Consider the following 20,981-nt stretch of genomic DNA (forward strand, 5'->3'; position numbering starts at 1 on the left):
TTTTTTTTTTTTTTTTTTTTTTTTTTTTTTAATTTATCTTTCTTTTATTTATCTTTCTTTTATTTTATTTCTATAAAATGTCGTCGGTTTCGGATCAAGGAACCTACGGAGTCCCTGCAAGATGCGGAGCTATCAGTTGTGGTTTGATCTACAGAGTCACATCAAATTCTGTTAGTATGTGCGTAATTACGGGTGGAATATATCTAGAAAGCGAAGACCATGCAATAAAACCTCGGCTCGGGGTTAGAGACCTACCATATTCAACCGTAGCTAGTATATCAAATGATAAGGAGAATTTATGATAAGTGTCATGATAGTGGAACGTACCGCAGGGGGATGGTGCAAGGTACACAACTCTCTAAAGATAAAGGAATCACAATCCCGTCCAAAACCTCGTCTTCTCAACCTCAAACTCCGCAGTGAGAACCCCCTCTCCCGTCCCCGTAACTTGCACCCCATAAACTCCTTTCTCTGACGCCCAGGCTTCCCGTTTCTCATCCCACCAGCTCGTCGCCAGCTTCTTCTCAACCACAATCTCGACATCTTTTGACTCTCCTGGTTCCAGGTACACCTTCGCAAAGCCCTTTAGTTCACGGACAGGTCTGTTCACCTCTGTCGGGGGCGGCACAACCCACAGCTGCACTGTTTCGGCGCCGGCGACTTTGCCCGTGTTTGTGACGGTCACCCTGGCGGTTATGGGTTCTCCGTCCTGCAATTTGTCTTTTTCAGGAGAAGTGTTTATCTCCAGTTTCTCGCGTGCGAAAGTCGTGTAGGACAGGCCATGGCCGAAGGGGAATAGCGGCGGGAGTTGCGCTTTCTCGTAGTAACGGTAACCAACATAGATGTCTTCGCCGTAGAGGACGCGGCCTCGCTCCGAGCGGAAGTTCAGGTAACTAGGGTTGTCTTGCAAGCGGACGGGGAAGGTCAAGGGCAACTTTCCAGAGGGGTTGACATTGCCATAAAGCACGTCTGCGATGCCGTTACCACACTCGTTACCCCCGAACCAAGCCTGCAGAAGAGCCTTGGCTTTGGACGCCCAGGGCATTGTCACTGGTGTACCGCTTTGAATAACGATGGCGGCGTTGGGTTTCACGTCCAGGATTTTGGAAATCAGTTCGTCTGAACCTGGGGGCAGGTCCATGTCCGGACGGTCGTACCCTTCTGTTTCCCATTCGCTTGTTAGACCAGCGAAGACGACAACCTGGTCTGCTTTTGAGGCGACCTCGACGGCTTTGGAAATGAGCTCTTCCTGCGTCTGACGCCGGGCAGCACCGAAGCGGAAGCCTCCAGGCCCGAAGATGACCACCCCGCGGGTGTCGATGTCCGAGGTGGGTGCTGTCCCGAACTGGAAGGTAATTTTGTAGTTCTGGCCAGCCTTGAGTTCCTTGGAGCCCTTTTCTTCAACGGTGCCGTTCCCGAAGAAGGCAGAGCCAAGACGCTGGTTCTTGGTGTTGTCAACGACGACTTCATCATCCACGAGGAGTTTCCCCGTTCCGACGACGACAACGCCGAAGTCATAGATACCGGACTCTTCGGGCGTGAAATAGCCCTCCATGTCGACGTAGTAAAGGTAAGACTTGATCTTAGGGTGGCGATAGTCCATGAGGAAGCCCTGGGATGAGACGAGGTGTAGCTCGTGGAGGAGTTCGCGGTTGCTACTGGATGCGGGCTCGTCGTAAACGCGGAATTTGAAGCCCGTTTTGCCGTCGTCGGTTTTTAGGAGGTGGCCGATCAAAGGAAGGTCCTTGTATGAGTATGAACCTTGGGCGAAGTGAACTTCACCCTTGCTCTGTGCTGATACGCCTTCGAAGGGTGTGACGGTGTAGTACGCATCCAAGGATGCAGAGCCACCTCCACAGTAAGCGGCGATCTTGGCGTTTGGTCCGATCACGGCGATGGACTTCTCCTTGTTGAAAGGTAGGATTTTATCCTCGTTCTTCAAGAGCACGATGGACTCGGCCGCAGCCCGTCGGAGTAGGGCTTGGTCTTCGGGGCGGTTGAGAACCTTTTCCTCTGCGTTTTCGGGGATACCCAGTGGTTCGACGTAGTTTACAAGGTTCAGAACGTTGCGTACACGTTCATCCAGGACAAACTCGTGGACTTTGTTGGATGATACGGCGTGTGCCAGGGCGTCTCCGCGCCAGCGTGTCTTTCCTGGCATCTCTATGTCGAGACCGGCAATTATTGATTCTGAAGTACTGTATGTCCCAAACCTGCAACAGCTTAGAAATGATTCCGGTCGGGCTGATTCAGGAACCTACCAGTCACTCATAACCAGTCCGTCCCATCCCCACTCCTTGCGCAGAATGTCTGTGATGTACTTCTTATTCTCACTTACATGGGTACCGTTAATCTTGTTATAGGCCGTCATAACTGTGGCCGTCTTGCAAATCCTCATCGCAATCTGGAACGGCAAGAGGTATATCTCGCGCGTAGCGCGGTCGGTAACAATCGAATCGACCGCCAAACGCTCATGCTCCTGGTCATTGCACACAAAGTGCTTCAAACACGCGGCAACACCCTTTTCCTGGATTCCCTTGGAGCAGTAGCCAGCCAAGTGGCCGGCAAGAACACCATCTTCGGCGAAAGACTCGAACCCTCGGCCGCCCAGCGGCGATCGTTGTGTGTTGATTGTGGGACCCAATATGACGTGCGCGCCCTTGGCAATGGCCTCTTCCCCCATCAAATGCCCTACCTTGTGCAGTAATTCAGTGTCCCAGGTTGCTCCCAGGGCAGTAGCGCAGGGGAAACATGCTGCTGGCACACCGTTAAAAAACCGCGTTCCACGGACTCCGTTGGGGCCATCAGACATGCGCAGGCTGGGAATGTTCAGCCTGGGGACGGATGCAGTATGCCAGAAATCGATTCCTATAGGAGGCTGTGAGCCCTTGTTTGCGACACCCAGGCTAGGCTTGTCGAAAGATTACCTGACACTAAATCGATCTTCTCTCCGAGGCGAAGTTCTTGAATCGTCTTGTCCACGTCCAATTGAGGCATTGTGAGAGGGGTATATAAGCCGAGATAAATTCTTCCGATCTACAGGAGGGCGAAAGGAAACTATCTGCGCTGGTAATCACAGCACTAGCAAACCAAGTCAGAAATTGACAAGCATAAAATGACAAGGAAAAAGCAGAGAAATGCCAGAAAGCGACAGGAGAGAAGGACTAGAGATATACGTACTAATCCCACCTCCAGCTCTCCATTGCACCGTCTTTCCGGGCTAACGCATCGATAGCAGATCAGTTTCGCATAAGTTGATGCTCCACACGAGAATAGCGACCAGTGACCACTGAGGACGTCCCATGATCAGTGCTGGCTGAACTGCCTGAATGAGAGTAGATGCAATTGGCGGGGCTGGAACACAATTGGCATCAAACCGGTGGGGAGGAGAGCAAGCATTGACAGGAAAGGTGCTGAAAAGAGAACGGGACTTCTGCCGAAGATTGACCGGTTGCTTGGCCACAGCCTAGGTAATCGGCGACTCGGCCCGACCTCCGTGATTCTTATGATGTTGATTGTACAAAGATGGGAAAGAAAGGCAGGTTGTCAGCCAGTCAGCCTTACTAGGTGGACTAAGTGGGTCATAATCCATGGCAATGGCGGTGGAGCATCGAACAATGACTCGTGTTCAATGCTTCAAGCACACCTAGTAGTACTACCTGGACCAACATCTAACATCACACGCGCTGCCCACAGGCATAGAGAAAAGTGCTCAAGAGACGGATGGATTTCAAAGACAAGAGAATACATGTTGGTTGGCCATTGCAATGAGAAAGACAAAACAGCAATAGAGCGGAATGCTTAACACCGTCAAAAATGCTCATATGATATCATATCACCAAGTGAACCAGACATAAGAGAAACAAGTAGGAAAGACAAGAGAAAGTGTATCTCTCAAGACAGCAATCAAGCCCCTCGTCGAGCACGCTTGTTCTCGCTGCCAGCGCCCCGTCCACCTCCTCGGCTGCTTCCATCACTATGTCCGCCTTCATCCCCCGGCCGTCCGCGCTTGCGGTGAGGTCCACTCCCACTGGCGCTCTCGCGCGTATAGTTGCGCTCGCGGTTCCGGTCGCGGTTCCGGTCGCGATCGCGGTCTCGAGGCTCCCGTCCGCTGCTGCTCCAACGTCGTTCTTCATCCGGCCCACCGGGAGGAGGGGGTGGGGGAGGAGGGGGAGGAGGTTGTCCGCCGTGGGACGAGGGAGGCCGGAGACGTCCTTCATGCTCTTGCGAGGATTCTGGACCGGCATCGCGATCGCGGCGCCGTCGATTGTCTTCACGCGGTCCAACACCCCGACGGGACGCTTCACGAGGCTCGTAACGTTCGTCTCGAGGTGCTCGTGAAGGCACATCACTCTTGCGGCTCTGCTCTCGGTTGCGATCTCGTCCGTCTTCTCGCCGGCTGCTACTCCGTGATCCGTCTTCATCACCAGCACGACGATCCCGATCCCGCTCGGCTTCTCGATCTCGGTCGTGAGAGAAGCTGCCGCCAGTCGAATAGCGCTGTGATCGGCGGCTGTCGGAGTTGGTGTCATCAGTGGGTTCGTGACGGCCGCTGCCACCCGGCCGACTTCTGGAGTGTGCATCTCCCTCAGGATACCCAGACGGCCTCCCGGCGAATAGATCGGGTTTGCTCTCTGCTGAAACCCCGGGGCGGGGTCCTTCTTCTGGGCCCGATGGCTGCGGTCTAGTTGCTTGCGGTGATTGCACTCGAGGGGTGGCTGGCTGTCGATTGGTACCGCGACCCCTGTTGGTTGGACCGGGACCGCGGTCTGAAGGCGACCCAGACTGCTGAAGCATGTTGTTGAGATTCGCAAACCGTTTGTCGCCGCGTCCGCGTTCACCACCGAAACCTGGCCCACCGGGAGGTCCACGAGTTACAGGGGAAGATCCTGAGCCTGCACCAGGCCCACCACGAGGCCCTGAAGGAGGAATGATGGGAGGAGGCCCAGAAAGGCCGGAGCGGGGGCTAGACCCGTGCGCGTTGTCCGAAGTTTGTCCTTGTAGGGCCTTGAGCCGGTCAGGGTGAATTCCACTTGCCTCTAGCCTCTCGGCCGTAGGGGATAAAGTGTCTGCAGGAGGATCATCATGTCGCATCCCCTGGCGTCCAGGGCCTGTTGGCGGAGGACGGTCATTTACCGTCGGTCCACTACCAGGAGGCCCTGCCGAAGGATGTGGCGCGGGCGGGTTTCGCCCACCTCGGCCAGACGCGGTTCTGCTTCTTGGTCCAGAGGGTATATCAGACATCAGATCAGCTTGTCGAGACCGTCCGACAGGAAGATCGGGTCCAGGAGCTGAATCCCGGGGATCAGGACCTTCCATGGGGGTTCGTGGCGGCCGGTCGCTGCGAGGTCCTCGTGGCATTTCTTCACTGCGGGAAGGCGGCTGGGTATTACTTGCAGGTTTGCGAATATCAGATGGAAATCGTTCGGGGCGATTCGGAAGGTCCAATTTGGGAGGGGTCAGAGGCCGGGTCGGCAGAGACCTCCGATCTTCTCTTTCCTGGCGTAATGCTTCGCCACGACGATAGCCATCGCCTGGTCTATCCGAAACATCATGTATGAGGTCTGCACGGTCGGGGTGTGTTTGCGGACCAGACCGTGGGCCGGAGAGATTCTCACGAGAATCTGTAGGACGGGGGCGACCAGGCCGGTCACGGTACTGTGTCCCACGGAATGGCTCCTCTACAGGCGGTCTGAAAGAGAGATCCCTATCCAGACGCCCAAAACCCCTGCTGTCACTAATAGGCGGGTCAAATGAGCGACTGAAATCGCGATCGCCAGGTAGTCGGCCGCCCCGGCCATAGTCCGACAGACGGTCCCGTCGGTCATCCAGAATATCGGGCCGCGGTGGCAGGCCCCTCTCGTCCCGATAAGGATGAGACGGTGTATGTGGCTGAGAACGCGTTGTTTGGCTTCCACCAGGTGTTCGATCAGGCTCAGGAGGCCTTGGGAGATTTGCTGGTCTTCGAGGTTCAGGGGCTCTGGGAGCCTGAGTCGCAGAAGGTGGAGGGGAGAGTCGTGATTGAACAGTAGCTCCTCCAGTCTGACGACTACGAGTGGGATTGCTGGGCGGTTCCCTTGGTGCTGTATCAGGTCCACTGGCTGGGCGGTTTTCATTAGCAGATACTTGGCTAGCTGCCTTCTCTGTTTGCCGTAACTCAGTTTCAGCTGGTTTTTGCGCCGGTTGTTGGGCATTTGAGCTATCTTTTGGCGCATCTGCTGTCCTGGCGTCTTCAATCTCTCCATCCTCAACTTCCTGCCTCGTGGATCCCTCAGTCTTTTCGGGCCCTTTTGGTCTGATGCAAGATTAGTGCGTGATGCATGTAAAGGAAACCTTATCAACTTACTCTGTCGCACTGGAAGGCTTGAATTCAGGGGCAGCGGCATTGAAAGGAGTCGGAGTAGTCGAGTTGGGTCGAGAAGGTGTTGCTCTCCCAGTAGCTTGGCTGCCTTTGCTAGGAACTGGCTGGTTGGTAATCATAAAAGCCTGGGGAAGCATCCACTTCTTCTCACGACGGTTAAGATCGCCAATTAAGGAGGCTGCAGGAATTTTCACATCGTCTCGTTCATCGTTCTGACTGAGGTTGTTCACGCTTGTATGCATGTCTCGACCGATCCAATTAACAGCTGGGAAGTTTTGGACAATGGCCTTCAGGACACTGATGGCGTTTCGAATGTGCATGTACTCGCCCCCATTGAGACAGATTTTCAATGCTGAGGATAGAAGGCGGTGCCACTTGTAGAGAAGGCGACGGAAGTCTTCATAATCAAGGAAGGTGGTGGGCTTGCCTTCGGGATCAACATTCATAGCGAAACCAGGGAGGTCCCTCTTAGTTCCAAACGCCTCCTTCTCATAGACAGTCTTGTCGGCATGCCAACGGCCAAGGTCACGAAGAACCTCGTTTAAGAAGCGACCAAGATTATCCGCTTCCCTTGATGTGGACTGGAAAATCAAGGCAGTCAGCCTCTGTTCCCGGAACAGCTGGTCCAGCAGACCAACAGTCCGGAAATTAGGTGCTCCAGCAGCGTGGAGAAATTTTAACATCTTGAAACAGTAGAAGGCATCAATCGGGGATAACAGGAGACGCGGTAAAAAGCACTGCTCCAATAAAGCGATATGTAGCTGGTCGGCTTTTCCGCGCATACCAACGAACCATCCTTCCTTCTCCTTCTGCAGCCTTGATCTTGTTTGGCCATAAGCCACAAGGTGCGCTTTATTCTCCTCCAGAATCCGGTCCTGGAGTTGCGTGATCTGCTTCTTCTCCCTCTCTTTTCTTTGCGTTCCTGCAAGACTAATATCTGTTCGGTCGTTACCAATCGAGATCACCTTCTTTTTCAACCGCTCGATTTCCTCTTCATATGATTTCTGAGGGATGTGCACGTCGTAAATTGAGAGTTGCCAGAACGTGACATAGAAAGGCAATCCCACTATGCTCCAAGTCTCTGGGGGCAAGACAGACTTGACTTGGTCCTGTAGGTCTTGCATGACAGGGTTAGAAGCCGCGTACTCTGGAGCACCAGGGCCAGTTGCAGATTTTCTGCTAGGGGTAGACTCGGTATCCGGCGCAGTTTGTTCTTGATCGACATCCATTTTGTCGTCTCCCGAAGGAGCTTCCGGGGCTTCAGTGTCACCACTTCCCTCAAGTTTCTCGACTTCTGCCTTCAGAGCGGGAACATCCTGACTTTCCTTCTTAGCCGCGTTGGCTGTATCGTGAGATGTCTTTTCCCAGTCGATAAGCTTCCGTGCGACACTTGGACGTCGAATCCAAAAGGCGACTTCAGGCTGGATGCCGAAATCTTTGATAAGGGACGCAATGTCAGGGACAAACGAGTCGAACTCTTCCACTGATAAATTGCTGCGAAGTAGGTCCAGATACTGAGCGAGAATTCGGTGGATTTCATCGAATATATTACCCAGTAACTTGAGCTCAGAGGAGTTCTCTGATTCTTTGAAAATGCACGTGAGACGTTCCTGAGCAATCGCAATGAGTAACTGGCCAGCAAGTTTTGAGGAGGTAAGTGATTTCAAAAGCCGCTTCGAAGTGGTTTTGGACTCATGTCGTTTATCCAATAATTGGAGGATGGTTTGCGACTGTAGAATCTCGCCACCCGCCATGGCCTGTATCTGAGAGTCATTGAAATTGGTATCGGTGATGATTCCAGCCATCGAACTAATCATCTGTTCCAAGATAATGAGATCTGTGGAGTTATTTTGGCGTAGTTGCTCAACAACGTATTGCAGTACGGGAGTTGGATCCATTACTGAATACCGTTTGAAGGTCCTGCCAGCAAAGGTGGCCAAGGCATTAAGCCATCGGCTTGTGAGAAGGCCACCGTCCTGTACGCGGCTTCGACCTTTTTGACCAAGGGAGCTGATCAATGCCCATGTGAGGATATCGTAACCGAGGTAGGTGAAATAACGAGCACACTCCACAACGACTTCGATAAGATTCTCGTAGGATTCGATTTGACTTATAGCAACGTTGATGACGATTCCCGGGTTTGCGTACGCAATCTTGGCCAAGGCGCGAGCCATTGGACGTATGTTTGTTTTGCTTAGTCTTTTGAGTACGTCCTTTGTTTCAGCTCGTGCTTGGTCGAAAGCAGATTGTATGTCGGGGAGTCGAGAGGTCTGGCCGAAGTACCACTCAGCATACATATTGTACCGAGTGTCCCTAGGGAAAAAGCTGATGAGGTCGAAAACTTCGTTCACAACGCCGGGATTGGCCTTAGTGAGACTTATGGCTGGGACCAGTAGTCTCTTGCAAAGATCTTGCCAACGTGTTCTATTTTCCGTGGAATCATCTTTATTGAGACTGTGCCTGCCAATTCTGGCAAGTTTTGTCAACAAACTGGAGTCTTGTCCGATCTTATGTCCAGAGATGTTTAAGAAAGACTCGCAAAGTGCGAAAACATCGTCAACAGATTGACAGATGGGAATGTTGTCGGACCAGTCGTCCCAATAGAACCTATAATCAGTTCCATCATTCGTGTCTTCCTTATCGAGCTGAGCCCATCTCAACGTCCGACGTTGGGGTGCCTCTGTTAGTTTGATGTGGCCCTTTGGCACACCGGTCTGATCATGACTGGGTATTTGTTTCTGTTCTCGAAGCTCACTGATCGGCGGTAGAGGGCGCACGGAGGCGTAGACCTTGCTCAGGCAGTGATGAAGGATGCGATGTATGAATTCAGGAAGTTCGGGATAGGCATCCATGAGCCAGGGAAACTTGCTCAAGATGAATAGTGATTCAGGGATTGCGCCGATTGCTAGCAGACTCTTCAAAAGCAATACCTTTTGATCTGATGGCTCCGGAAGCTCGTTCTCCTCCGATTTAGCTGCAGCTGTTTTTTCCGCTTCTTGATCTTTCCCGGGAGTCGATGAACGAGCCTCCGAGTCTCTAATACGGGGAATAGGTAGCGTGTCGTCTGAAAGAGCACCAGCAGTCATAAGAGCATTCACCCCACCGCCAGGTCGGGCTGCCCTCTCCCTTTCTGCCTTTTCTTTCAACTTTTCCTCCTTCAAAACATCCATAGAATCGTCAGGCCGCCAGAGATGAGGGTAAAGATCGCGAAGCGAGATAAAGCCGACCTTGATCAACAATGCGGCAAGATATATAAGGTTATCGGGAAGAACATCTGACTTGTCGCGCGCTGGCGAAGAATAGAAACGAAGCTTAAACCCGAGAAGTTGCGCGGCTACCCTGCTCCCCTTGGGCGGCAGTGTGCCAGTTTGTTCGATCCATTTGCGAGTATCAGCCTCCTCTGGAGTCAAATTATTGGACTCGGGGAGCAATTGCTTGAGCTCCTCTTCGGAAACCGGTTTTCGTCCTATCTCAAAGAAAGCTCGAATCTTGACTTCCCGAACCCGGTCCCAGAATTCTCGATCTCGTTGAGAGTTTGCTTCCGCAGCTGCAGCTCGTTCTTCGTCAGTTGTTGACCATACAGGCGACCCTGGTAAAGCCCAGTTGGGAAGCCCGGAGTCGCGCGACCTCCCACCATTGCTGGTGGATGCGTCCTCTTTGGGCCACCAGGAGCTCGCTCGCAACAGCTTCACGAAAAAGCGATATTGCTTGACCAACACAGCTGCGAAAACATCCAAAGTGACGTCGAGGACACGGCCAACATCCATGTCGAAGGCACCTATCATTGCTTTCACCCTCTCAAACGTATCCTCAACGACCTCGCCGGTTGGAGGTTCATTATTGCTGGTGGTAAAAAGTTCCGTCACTAACTTAGAGTAACCTTCAGATTCCTCGCGAAGTAAATTATAATTTGATTGCCGGTATAGGAGATTTGTCTGCTTTCTGATGCCCATCCGTGCGAAGGTGTCACGGACAAGGCCAAGCGACTGAAGTAGAGGTGTTTCGAGTTGGAGGCGCATGAGGGCAGGATTAATTCCAGTGGAGAAAACTAAAGGTTTGAGGGCGTCATTCGTAGTGTCAGAATCTGTCACAATTGACAGGGTGTCGAGGAAGAGAGTGCAAGGATCCAAAGATGGTGATGCCTGCTCTTGGCCATCTGTTCCGATATTACCAGCGGCAACCTCTTCTCCGATAATATCTCTGAGCGTTAAACCAGCTTCTTCGGCAGGCAGCCGCTCATCAAGAGCACAACGAATGAGCTCCTGGTAGATAGAGGTCAGCATCACGATGTCATTGTCATTCTTTGCTTGTACTCCGCGATCAACAATCATCTGCCTCCCACTGGCCGCCCAACTATCCCTGACATCATCCGAAATATATTCATATTGGTAAGGCGGCAAGGGTTTCCTGGAGGGTTGCGCGGGGACAGCGGGCGACATCTGTGATAGCGGTGTTGGAGCTGGCTGAGGCTGTGTTTGTGGTTGCGACGACTGCTGTGACTGTGGTTTCGATTGCATTGAAGTCGCAGGTGGCAACGGGGACTGAGGTGGTTGTGATTGGGACGACGAAGGTGTTGTTCCATTTGGTTTGCCTTGCTCCGATGCTTCTCTCCCAGCGGAATCTGCGTCCTTCCGACCAGATGTAAAATTCTGACCGTCATTACTTGGTGCTCGCCCCGCATTGTGTCTACCACCGCGACTTGGCTGCCTTCGCAGCCTCCCACGCCCGTCAGAGAATTCCCGTGACTGAGGAGACTGCGAACCGTGCATCTGTTGCGCCATGTTGAGATTCCCGGGGCGATGGGGCGAAGGCCGCTGACCGTCGTTGGTAGAGTCAGTGGACCATGACCTGTCGACTTTCTTCCTCTTGCCTCCGGTACCTGGAGCCATGGCAGCTTCTGAAAAAGCCAATGCTCAGGTAGAGAACCGGTGTGCTCCCGACAGGTTGCGAGTCATTGGGCGAACCTAGACGTAGAGGAAGGTTAGCTCTCTTGAGCAGCAGCCGAGAGGTCGAACGCTCGAGTCCGGCTTGAAATTGCGACTGCGGGAGGGAGACGACCTGCAGTAGTATAGCTACCTAGGTAGATATAATGCGGGATGAAAAAGCGCGACGTCTGGGTAATTGTCGGGAATTGGCTGGCCGGGGCTGTTCCGACGTAATAAAACAGGCAACATGAAGGGCGCGCTAACAAAGAAGCTTGCGCTTGGCGCGATTATCTCGCTAACCGCGTTGTCAGTGACATAGTAGAAACTCCAATCTCACAATTTCCCTGCACTTATCTAAGGTGGTTGCATCATCATAATTCATTTACTATGCTTCCTATATCAATTTAATACACAAAGAAGCTAGCTACGGGTGTGCAAAAAGCTTCAAGCCAGCCCCTGCGCTTTGGCTTCAATATCAACAATCGATGGAATAAGCTCCAGCAAGCTAGGTTTGTTCGGTGACCAACCCAGGAGCTTCTTCCCGCGGTAAGACCAGCCCCTTGAGCTGCTACCCCAGGCATAGAGCCCAAATTCATTCAGCTTCTTTACCTCATCATCGCTTATGGATTCGACGTCCGGCGAAGGGATAAGTTTTTTCTCATAGGCAGCCTTAGCAATCGCTCTTTGGACATCTCCCCAGATGAAGGGGCCGTTCTCCGCAAGATAGTACCCCTTGTCATTCCAAGTAGCCTTACCACCCCCGGCTGCTGCCGCGTCTCCCAAGCGGCGGTAGAGGTCGCTCAAATCCTGCACGTGAATCTGGTGCCAGACATTCTTGCCTTCACCAACTAGGAATCCCTTCTTTCTCTTAAGGACTGCAGCGGCAAACCAGTACGCTTGGACGCTCTTCTGGTTTCCGGGACCCCGGCCAGGACCGTAGATCGTAGGAGGGCAGACAATGGCCACTTTGACACTGTCCGGGGCGCGTCGTCCCGCTTCAATAATGATCTTATCGACATTTCGGTGCAGCGAGTCGTCAGGGAGGTTCAACAGTTCGTCAACACCATCCCAATCATCATGCTGCTTGGCTCTTTCAATACCCCAAGTGTTCGTGCGGAAGTCCTCAACTGTCAGGATACCAGTGCCCGATGTATGAATCAACCACAATGGCTTCTCGGGAGTGTGGTGACTGGCACCTTTGGCAATAGCAGTAGCAGATGCAACGTGGTCGCAATCAGCGCAATCTAAGTCTCTTAGTAACTCATAATCTTATTGAGTAGTATAGGGATGTGTATATACTCACGGAACACAATATCTGCGTTCTTTGTCTCCTCCTCTATTATGGCAGCTGAGTCTAGGTCACCCTGGACGACTCTAACGTTTGGGTACTCGCTGGCAAGCTTCTCTCCCTTCTCCTTGTTGCGAACCAGGACCGAGATCTCCCAGTCAGGATGGGCCTGGGTTACAGCATAGAAAACATCCCCGCCAATATATCCAGTCGCACCAGTGCTGTTGATGTAGTCAGTATAAACGACGGCTTGGTTATAAAGGAGCCCACCTACAGAAAGACCTTTACGGGTGCCATTGTTATAGATCTAACGTCGCGAAACTACGATGAGTTAAGAGCTGGAAGTTGTATGCGTGTAGCAGGAGGAAAAGTGGACATGGGACGGTGAGGGTCTATAAGAAGCTTTGCTTCGTTTAGCTTATTGCATCATTGGGATTGGATGCTTTGAAATCAAAGAGTGGGAGTATTGAAGAGTGGGGTGTGGGGTTAAACTGGATGAGACTGGACGAAGCTGCTGGAATCAAGGGGCGCTGTTTGGAGGTACAAACACAATCCACACACATGGGAAGAGCTTTGCACAAGAGCTCTAGCCAGTCAGTAACTTTACAATAGCCCAGTGCGACTGAGATAGCAGATATGGTGTTCTAGGACTAGTCCCGATATCTAATTGGGGATCAACTTCACTTGGCCCTCCGCGAGCTCCCGCCTTCCGCACGGCAGTTGCTGGGTAGAGTTTTACACGTACCTAAGTACTAGATAGCTCAAACTTCATATGCTAACGTAATATTATCTGATGACAAACGCCGTAGTTACCACTCTGAAAGGAAGCAATGGGTCATTCTACAGTCTGCGAGGTTACCAGCTTGGACTTAACCCATTTGTTATAGACCATCCGATGTGTGGAATAGCAGGGCCATCAGGCCATTTAATACATGCGTAGTTCTGCATCCATGGGCTTTTGCAGAAAATCAGGTATTCAGTTCTATGATATAACGCTTCATAGTTCATAGGCGAAAGTTGGCATATAATCAACAATACTCGGCGTACGTTCAATCGCGAAACCAGAGGAACAGAATCGCGAAATGGCTGCGAGGGGAATCTCTAAGAGAAAGCACACTCCTAATTTACAACGACAGAACAAATGATGGCACTGGAACGCTCAGAAGGTACTACCAGCTAATCTGCTGGCGGCGTTTCGGGCATCGAGTCGGTCCTCATCATCTTCGACAATAGAGCTGACGCCACTGGGTGAGCGAAGACGACCGTTTGTCTCTTCATCCTCTTCCGGAGCAGGGGCGGCGAAGCTGCCGCTTAGGCTACGTCCGAGACTGTCGCTCCGACGTGGAATACCGCTCCAAGCATCGCCCTTGGGCCCTTGGCTTGAAGCCAAATTTGGACGCCGCCCAGTTGGGTGGCTTTCACGGCCGAGACGGCTGAGGCCCCCGGAGGCGTCAATTGAGCGAATATCTGGCCTTACGCTTTCCAGCGTGGCGAGAGTCCTCCGTTCAGCCTCAATCTGTCGCAGCGTATAATCACGCAGGGCCAGCCACACATCGTTGGAGGTTCGTTCAAACCAACGGCGCTTTTCATTGAGAAGGTTTGATGTTACTCGTTGCGTCTTTTTGGTCAGATAGTCCTCTTGACCCTGCGCTTCATCAAGCGCACTGATGGCCTCGTCTACCTTGTCAGGGCGAACAGATGAACTGACTTTCAGCCGGTCCGCCGCAGCGCGTTTGCTGCGAGTAGCTTGCTGAGCTTGGAGCAGTTCCCGAAGCAGGATATGACGGTTGGTAAGTGTTTCCTTGACAATGAAGGCGTCCGATGAGTGATAACTAAGGGGATCCCCAAGAGTAGTCGCCTCTGCAGTTGCTTGAACCGCATGATAGTCTCCAACGGCTTGAATTACCTTCCCCAGTTTGCGGTAGGCATTTGAAAGACCAGGGTGCGTCTCCTGGACATGCATTTGCCCAATCTTAACGCCAAAATCTGACTCCGCCAGACCCAGGCCTAAATAGCAGTAAGAACCTAATAGCTAACGGGAAAGGAAGGGTTACAACTTACCTCGTCGAGCCTTGACTACACGATCAACTTTATGGCTCGCATCCATAGTACCCAGATAAAACATCTTGACGACAGGGCGTGCATTCTGCAGCTCCGGCGTGTCGTCAGGAGGAGGTGCAAATTGCTTCAAAACTTTCCTCCGAACACCTGTCGCGGGTTGCTTCATGCGAACAACGGGACTATATCCGAAGTCGCTTTCAACAAATAATACAATCTCGTCATCCTGAATTAGGACTTCATTACTCAATACAGTGTTCAGCCATCGCTGCATTGAAGCCTTGACTCGAAATTCGTCCTCGTCTGTCCCGGCCCCAGCAGGCGTCAAAGGCGCAGGTACAGCCGGAACAAGTGCCTCGGGATTGGCTGATATAAGATGGTCCGCAAGCTTGCCGAACTCAGAATGGGTCCGCCTGACATCGCGGTATTGAGTAGTTCTAAACTTCGGGATATTGGTCTGATATTGTGGTCAGTAGTGCATAAGTGATTTCGCTGCGCTGCAGGCAACTCCCACTTACATGCACATCGAATCGAAGGATGGGATCTTTTTTGCCTGTTCTTTCCAGTCCCGTTATCTTGGCCTGAATCTTGTACACTGGGGCCGGTTGCCTCGCATTCTGTCGAGCGCCTGCTTGGTACCGCGCGGGAACCTGCGATCGGGGTTGTTGTTCTGCAGCGTAGCCAGGTTCGTTCAAGTGCGTATTTTGTACTCGCTCTGATAAACTCGGTGAGCCGACATCTCCTTCTCCTGGTGTCTTATGTTCGGCAGCTTCGGCAGGCTGCGAATCTCCAGCTGCCTCGTACGGAGACTCATGATGCGGGGGTAACGGCGAGGGAGGAATATCACTGGTGCTCGAGGGAGGATACGTGGCTTCTGTAGCTCGAGGAGAGGCCCATGGTGAGGCACCTGCAGGATCTTGCGGGATGCTGGAGTAGTCCATCTCTTATCCTGTTTGCGTGTGGTGCACCGCGTAAGAGGTATGTCACCGATAGGGCCACGTCTGCACCCACAGCGAGAAGCGCTTGTCAGCAAGATAACCTTGAATTGCGTACATAGTGCACAAGTCAGTCCCACGTACATTCAGCTCCTGAAACTCAGGTTAGAGCACGAAATTGGGGTGGAGGGATGCGGTGGTAAGATGCACAAGAGCAGAACCTGGAGAGCGATCAGGTAGGTTACGTCGTTGCCGTCTTCAGGGCCTGATTGGTCAGGCATTACAGAGCTCCGCGTCCGATTACAGAACCTCGACTTTCTCTACTCTCTCCTCATGCCAGCTTGAGTTCTCGAGCTCGGATCGACTTTTTGACGGTACGACAAACATGCGCCGATAATTCCTCACGTTTAGTAACCTGGTTTATACAATTGCTGCGGCCATGGTCTCAGCTCTGCTTTTGCGCGCCCGCCAGAACGGCCGAGCTGCTCGATTCCTCGACTACCCAAAGGCCAAATGCTGGGCACTTGCTTCTTTACCTAAATCGTCCCTCGAGAAGCCAGGATACTCTCAAGTACGGAGGTTCTCAGTTTTCCATCCGCGATCGCAAGTGAACCTTGACCTGACTCGGAATATTGGTATAATAGCACACATCGATGCGGGCAAGACGACCACTACAGAGCGGATGCTCTATTATAGTGGGCTCACAAGACGGATAGGAGACGTGGATGAAGGGTCCACAGTTACGGACTTCCTCCCTGCAGAACGCGCCCGGGGAATCACTATTCAATCCGCTGCTATCACCTTCCACTGGCCGCCTGCGGAGAGCGGCAATGCTACTCAGCAAGACCCTCGAGCTCCAAGATCTGCGTCCTCTCACATGGTAAACCTGATAGATACGCCCGGTCACGCAGACTTCACATTCGAGGTTCTGCGGTCATTGCGCATTCTTGATGGCGCAGTGTGCATCCTAGATGGTGTGGCTGGTGTGGAGGCACAGACGGAGCAGGTTTGGCACCAAGCGAGTACATACAACATCCCTCGGATTGTCTACGTCAACAAGTTGGATAGGGATGGTGCGGCCTTCGGGCGAACAGTACGGGAAGTTGCTTCCCGGCTTGGAGGATGGCCCGCTGTTTGCCAGATCCCATGGTTTGAGGGAGGGGACGGAAGGTTCGTTGGTGTTGCCGACGCAATCAATCTACAAGGACTCCTATGGAGTGGAGGAGACGGCAAATCAGTTAAAAGGTTCAGTCTTCCCGAATTGGATGAGGCGGAGAGTCAGCTAGCGCAAGAACTCCGCCGCGCGCGGGTAGCCCTAGTCGAGTTGTTGAGTGAGCACGATGAGATAATTGTGGAAAAGTTCTTCGAGAACGAAGAGGATCACCTATCAGTTACGCCGGCAGATATCTTGGATAGCCTACGCCGTTGCCTCTTAGAAGGAAACGGGAGGAAAATCATCCCCATATTTGCCGGTGCTAGTTTCCGCAACATCGGCGTCCAGCCGCTGCTTGACAGTGTCGTCGATCTCCTCCCTAGTCCCCAGGAAACGCCAGACCCGGAAGTCGCTATTGGGGGAGTCAAAGGAAGTCTGAGACGCTTGCTCTCTGGAGATCTACTCGTGGAGCAAAAGGGGAAAGCGGCGCCCAAGGGCAAACAGAAAAAAAAGGCCACTGTAGTAGCTGACAGTCGCAACGCTATCAAGCAGTTGCACGGTTGCGGGCTGGCGTTCAAAGTGGTCAATGACGCGAAACGAGGAGTCCTCGTATATGTTCGTGTCTACTCCGGCTCCTTGGATCGCGGTAGTCTCTTATATAATACCAACTTAAATGTTTCGGAGCGCGCACCTCGCCTTCTCAAAATGTACGCCAACGACGCGGTTGAGGTTGATTCAATCAGTGAAGGACAAATTGGGGTTGTGGTCGGCCTCAAGCACGCCCGTACCGGCGATACACTTGTTGCTTGCACTACCAACAAGGCGACTCCACCTGAACCTCTGAATACCCTCCAACTACGCCCAATTGACGTACCGCCACCAGTGTTCTTCGCAAGCGTCGAACCTCACAGCCTAGCTGAGGAGAAACGGATGCACGAGTCGTTAGCATTGCTCCTACGTGAAGACCCTAGCCTTCATGTAAGCATTGACGAGGACTCCGGACAAACGCTATTAAGCGGAATGGGAGAGCTTCACTTAGAGATTGCCCGTGACAGACTCATCAACGACCTCAAAGCCAAGGCAACCATGGGCCCTATTGAGATTGGATACCGCGAATGCCCACTCGGAGCGTCGGGCCCTGTCACCAAGATCTTCGACAGAGAGATTGCAGGCCGCAAGGGCAAAGCCGGCTGCACTGCAGAGGTAGAGCCCTTTGTCCCAGAAACATCTCCTACCCCAGACCCAGCAGCCCTCTTGGTCGAAATTACAAATGGAAACCAAATCATCATCCTCGCCCCAGAACTACAGATTGAAACCAACAAAAAGGGCCTCGAAGAAAGCCACATTCTCCCACCTGGCCTAGATGTCGATGCCGTCCGCTCAGCCCTCCTAAACGGTTGTCTCGCAGCCCTCGCCCGCGGTCCTCAATTCACCTTTCCCATGCACAGCACCCGTGTAACCCTCTCCCTAAGTCCAACAGCCCATATTTTCGGAAACGAGACTACATCTGCATCTCTCTCCGCCGCCGCTCGCCTTGCAACCTCTACAGCGCTCTCTAACCTCATCTCGAACCCCGCCTCCGCCTCTGCTACACCTGGAACATGCCTCATGGAACCCCTTATGAACGTGATCATCAGCGTCGACGAAGCCAGCCTCGGCGCCGTCGTTCACGACATCTCCTCCTCCCGGGGCGGGCACATCGTCTCCCTAGACGAAGACGTCCCCATTGCATCAACAGACCTCTCTATACCCAATACCGAAACCCCTGATCCCGAGCTCGACCTCCCTCCTATCGACCCTGCCAAGATCTATGCGCCCCCTGACCCCTTCCAATCTTCCACCGTTGTTGGTGGGCCGATGGCCTCCGACGCTAGAAATCGACCGCGCACAATCACAGCTAAAGTCCCGCTGAAGGAGATGGTGGGTTACCTTAAGCACCTGAGGAGCTTGAGTGCAGGACGGGGTACGTTTGTTATGAGCGTCGATCGGTTCGAAAAAATGAGTCCGCCTAGGCAGAAAGCTGTGCTGACGGAGTTGAGGGGTGGTTACTAGAGTAGATTTGTATAATTGTGTAGTATAAACCTGATGTTCTTGGTAGGATGTATTATATAAGAAGCCACGGATTAATGACTCTTCCTTGGATCCTTATTTAAACAGCTTTAGATGTGCTGTGTCTTGTTCGGGCTCCTGTGATTTTCCGTGCGGATATCTTTTTTATACAATGGACACTCCATAGGGGATGGAAGATATAACTGTCCCGTTTGGTAGATAGAAAGAAGATTAAAACAATCCAACGATGTCAAAACTATTTTGTTCATTTATTTCGTGTCACGCTATTAGAGATGAATGACCAAATCGCAGAGGGAACCGCAGACCCTCGAAAGCTATGAGAAGGAGAAAAGCATGTATTGCAATGTACCATAACCCCCAAAACAACGAACGCTACTACAAACGTATATACATATGAAACACAAAAAGTACTCCGTCTAGCCTTACCATATCTATGTCAAATCACCAATTATCATCCCATGCCCCATCATCCTGACTCTTTCTTGAAGCTGGCGTGGGCGATGCCCCTCTCCCGGTACCTGTACCCGAGCCGACGGGGGCTGATCCCGAACCCGAGCTAACAGATGTAGATGCCGTGGCCGACGAAGAAGCCCCTGGGCCTGGTTTCATTGCCGCCGTTCCCAGGGCACCGGACCTTGATGTATTCCTGCGGTGGTTATCTTGCGCACCTAAGGACGCAAAGTCGTCCCAGAAGTCCTTGCGCTCGGGCTCGGCGCGTGCACGTCTGGTCGAGGGGGCGTCTGAACCCTCGACGAAGCGGTTGAATGAGTCGGCGGCGCCGCGGGCACCTACTTGAATGTTCTGCCCGAGTTGGGCGGCGTGTTGGCGCGCCTGAGCGGCGAAGTCGGATTCAGCGAGCTGTTGCTTCATCAGTATTATTTGTAAGTCGACTATGCGACCGGCAGGTGTACGTACCGATTTCGCAGTAGGCTGGATAAACGAATCATTGACTGTTTTCGCGCTCTTACCCACAGTCGTCGTGAACCAGCCGAAGCCCTTCGTCAACGCGGCTACAGGATCCTTCTGAAAATCGTCAAGTGCCGGAATTCCGCCCCCAGCCCGTGACTTTGGCGGCTCCTCCACAGGCAATCCTCCACCAAACCCAATGAACTTGCCGCCCTCAGAAGGGCGAAGAGATTCCGACCGCATCGCATTCTCGGACCCCATTCTGGCAAAGTATGCCTCGTTGCGCGCTTTACGACTCACGCCGGCATTTTCAAGCCCACCAGGACCCTCTTGTAAAGCCGGAGAGGTGGAAGAGCCCCTCACCGGCCCTGCGTTGGAGAGAGGGGTACTTGATCTCGATCTCTCAATGTCAACTGCGCTTTTTTTGGTCTGTTGCGCAGGCCGTTGGCCAGGTACGAACTCTCGCCCCTCGACTTTAGCGCTGAGTCTCTCCTTCCACTCCTCCCCAACTTCGCCCTCGTACCTCTCTTTGATTGTTGAATCTTCGAACGTGCGACCCTCGGATTGTGTGATTGGGTGCGAGTCAAAGAATTCCTTCCAAGGGTCGTTGCCCCCTAATTCCATGCGCTGTGTTTCGGAATTTTTGAAAGCGTCCATGGTAATAGATCGGACGAAGGAAATGTGCACCCCCAGCCCGCGGTGGGTGCCGGCACAGTTAAGACAGATGAAGGTCCCGAATTTGGGTGAAGCCTAACCAACAGACGCGATTTGTTAGCATAACCCAGGACATGCGGAAGAGAAACAACAGGTCATACCCATTGAGGAGAAGGGGCACCGCAGTCGCAGCATCGGTCATTTCCATTGACTTTCGAGTACTGAAGGAGCTATGAAGGAGAGATTAGAAGCAATTTCAGCTAGAGGGGCTCGAGCTCGCAGTGAGTTGAAGAGAAGTCGTGAATCTTCATTAATTAAGTATGGCAGGAGGCATACCTTGGCCTTAGTCTCCGGATCGATCTCCCACATACGTGACATGGCGTATAGGAGCTGTAAAACGGCACCTAGGATATGTATTAAAAGTAGACAGTAATTCGAGCGTCGATTGCTCCTTGGTCCTCAGGTCAAATTGGCTGCTGAGCTATGTGCGCAGCTTGCAAAAAGGTTTCGTTTCGAGTACGTTGGTGACTTCTAAACGGAGTATCAAGTATTATATGCAAGCGAATCAGCATATAGCCAAACGAGCGTAAAAAGTAGGCTGAACGACGGGTTGGGCAAGAAAGACGGGGGT

The 20,981-nt window shown here is 52.5% G+C and overlaps 6 protein-coding genes across 6 annotated transcripts; 1 reads left to right on the forward strand and 5 right to left on the reverse strand.

Annotated features, from left to right (window-relative positions):
- Positions 1-373: 373 nt before the first annotated feature.
- Positions 374-2,997, reverse strand: BDW70DRAFT_171857 (beta-glucosidase H; the record flags this gene model as incomplete). Its single annotated transcript, XM_073743339.1, has 3 exons — positions 374-2,213; positions 2,262-2,868; positions 2,928-2,997. 3 exons carry the CDS (start codon positions 2,995-2,997, stop codon positions 374-376), a joined length of 2,517 nt encoding a protein of 838 aa, XP_073591711.1.
- Positions 2,998-3,192: 195 nt separating this feature from the next.
- On the reverse strand, positions 3,193-11,469 carry BDW70DRAFT_144200 (putative THO complex component (Rlr1)). The gene is made up of 3 exons (XM_073738217.1): positions 11,420-11,469; positions 6,347-11,325; positions 3,193-6,295 (listed from the first exon to the last, which is right to left on the reverse strand). Exons 2-3 carry the CDS (start codon positions 11,248-11,250, stop codon positions 3,907-3,909), a joined length of 7,293 nt encoding a protein of 2,430 aa, XP_073591712.1. The 5' UTR covers positions 11,251-11,325; positions 11,420-11,469; the 3' UTR covers positions 3,193-3,906.
- A 180-nt stretch (positions 11,470-11,649) lies between these two features.
- BDW70DRAFT_120403 (putative nucleoside-diphosphate-sugar epimerase) lies at positions 11,650-13,099 on the reverse strand. The gene is made up of 3 exons (XM_073734751.1): positions 12,849-13,099; positions 12,590-12,795; positions 11,650-12,530 (listed from the first exon to the last, which is right to left on the reverse strand). The coding sequence occupies exons 1-3, from the start codon at positions 12,869-12,871 to the stop codon at positions 11,731-11,733; spliced, it is 1,029 nt and encodes a 342-aa protein (XP_073591713.1). The 5' UTR covers positions 12,872-13,099; the 3' UTR covers positions 11,650-11,730.
- Positions 13,100-13,392: 293 nt separating this feature from the next.
- Positions 13,393-15,764, reverse strand: BDW70DRAFT_144205 (retromer subunit VPS17). Its single transcript, XM_073738218.1, has 4 exons — positions 15,712-15,764; positions 15,151-15,633; positions 14,636-15,089; positions 13,393-14,581 (listed from the first exon to the last, which is right to left on the reverse strand). Exons 2-4 carry the CDS (start codon positions 15,571-15,573, stop codon positions 13,734-13,736), a joined length of 1,725 nt encoding a protein of 574 aa, XP_073591714.1. The 5' UTR covers positions 15,574-15,633; positions 15,712-15,764; the 3' UTR covers positions 13,393-13,733.
- Positions 15,765-15,989: 225 nt separating this feature from the next.
- BDW70DRAFT_171862 (mitochondrial elongation factor MEF2) lies at positions 15,990-18,833 on the forward strand. Its single transcript, XM_073743340.1, has one exon. It carries the CDS (start codon positions 16,007-16,009, stop codon positions 18,770-18,772), a length of 2,766 nt encoding a protein of 921 aa, XP_073591715.1. The 5' UTR covers positions 15,990-16,006; the 3' UTR covers positions 18,773-18,833.
- A 287-nt stretch (positions 18,834-19,120) lies between these two features.
- On the reverse strand, positions 19,121-20,951 carry BDW70DRAFT_171866 (GTPase-activating protein GCS1). The gene is made up of 4 exons (XM_073743341.1): positions 20,687-20,951; positions 20,512-20,580; positions 19,706-20,446; positions 19,121-19,648 (listed from the first exon to the last, which is right to left on the reverse strand). The coding sequence occupies exons 1-4, from the start codon at positions 20,726-20,728 to the stop codon at positions 19,232-19,234; spliced, it is 1,269 nt and encodes a 422-aa protein (XP_073591716.1). The 5' UTR covers positions 20,729-20,951; the 3' UTR covers positions 19,121-19,231.
- Positions 20,952-20,981: the final 30 nt, after the last annotated feature.

The sequence above is a fragment of the Aspergillus foveolatus genome, assembly GCF_047715535.1.
Source record: "Aspergillus foveolatus strain CBS 279.81 unplaced genomic scaffold BDW70scaffold_89, whole genome shotgun sequence".
NCBI classification, from domain to species: Eukaryota; Fungi; Ascomycota; class Eurotiomycetes; order Eurotiales; family Aspergillaceae; genus Aspergillus; species Aspergillus foveolatus.

What these genes read in the sequence shown, in the direction of transcription:
- BDW70DRAFT_120403 (XM_073734751.1), bottom strand. Translation starts at nt 12,871, where the DNA reads ATGGCACCCGTAAAGGTCTTTCT. An exon ending in GCACCCGTAAAGGTCTTTCT is followed by an intron (nt 12,796 to 12,848) that starts GTAGGTGGGCTC and finishes CTACATCAACAG; the next exon opens with CACTGGTGCGACTGGATATA. An exon ending in GAACGCAGATATTGTGTTCC is followed by an intron (nt 12,531 to 12,589) that starts GTGAGTATATAC and finishes TAAGAGACTTAG; the next exon opens with ATTGCGCTGATTGCGACCAC.
- BDW70DRAFT_171862 (XM_073743340.1), top strand. Translation starts at nt 16,007, where the DNA reads ATGGTCTCAGCTCTGCTTTTGCGCGCCCGCCAGAACGGCCGAGCTGCT.
- BDW70DRAFT_144205 (XM_073738218.1), bottom strand. Translation starts at nt 15,573, where the DNA reads ATGGACTACTCCAGCATCCCGCAAGATCCTGCAGGTGCCTCACCATGG. An exon ending in TCCTTCGATTCGATGTGCAT is followed by an intron (nt 15,090 to 15,150) that starts GTAAGTGGGAGT and finishes CCACAATATCAG; the next exon opens with ACCAATATCCCGAAGTTTAG. An exon ending in TGTAGTCAAGGCTCGACGAG is followed by an intron (nt 14,582 to 14,635) that starts GTAAGTTGTAAC and finishes ACTGCTATTTAG; the next exon opens with GCCTGGGTCTGGCGGAGTCA.
- BDW70DRAFT_171866 (XM_073743341.1), bottom strand. Translation starts at nt 20,728, where the DNA reads ATGTCACGTATGTGGGAGATCGATCCGGAGACTAAGGCCAAG. An exon ending in ATCCGGAGACTAAGGCCAAG is followed by an intron (nt 20,581 to 20,686) that starts GTATGCCTCCTG and finishes TCTCCTTCATAG; the next exon opens with CTCCTTCAGTACTCGAAAGT. An exon ending in TCCAGCCTACTGCGAAATCG is followed by an intron (nt 19,649 to 19,705) that starts GTACGTACACCT and finishes ATGAAGCAACAG; the next exon opens with CTCGCTGAATCCGACTTCGC.
- BDW70DRAFT_144200 (XM_073738217.1), bottom strand. Translation starts at nt 11,250, where the DNA reads ATGGCTCCAGGTACCGGAGGCAAGAGGAAGAAAGTCGACAGGTCATGG. An exon ending in AAGCCTTCCAGTGCGACAGA is followed by an intron (nt 6,296 to 6,346) that starts GTAAGTTGATAA and finishes ATCTTGCATCAG; the next exon opens with ACCAAAAGGGCCCGAAAAGA.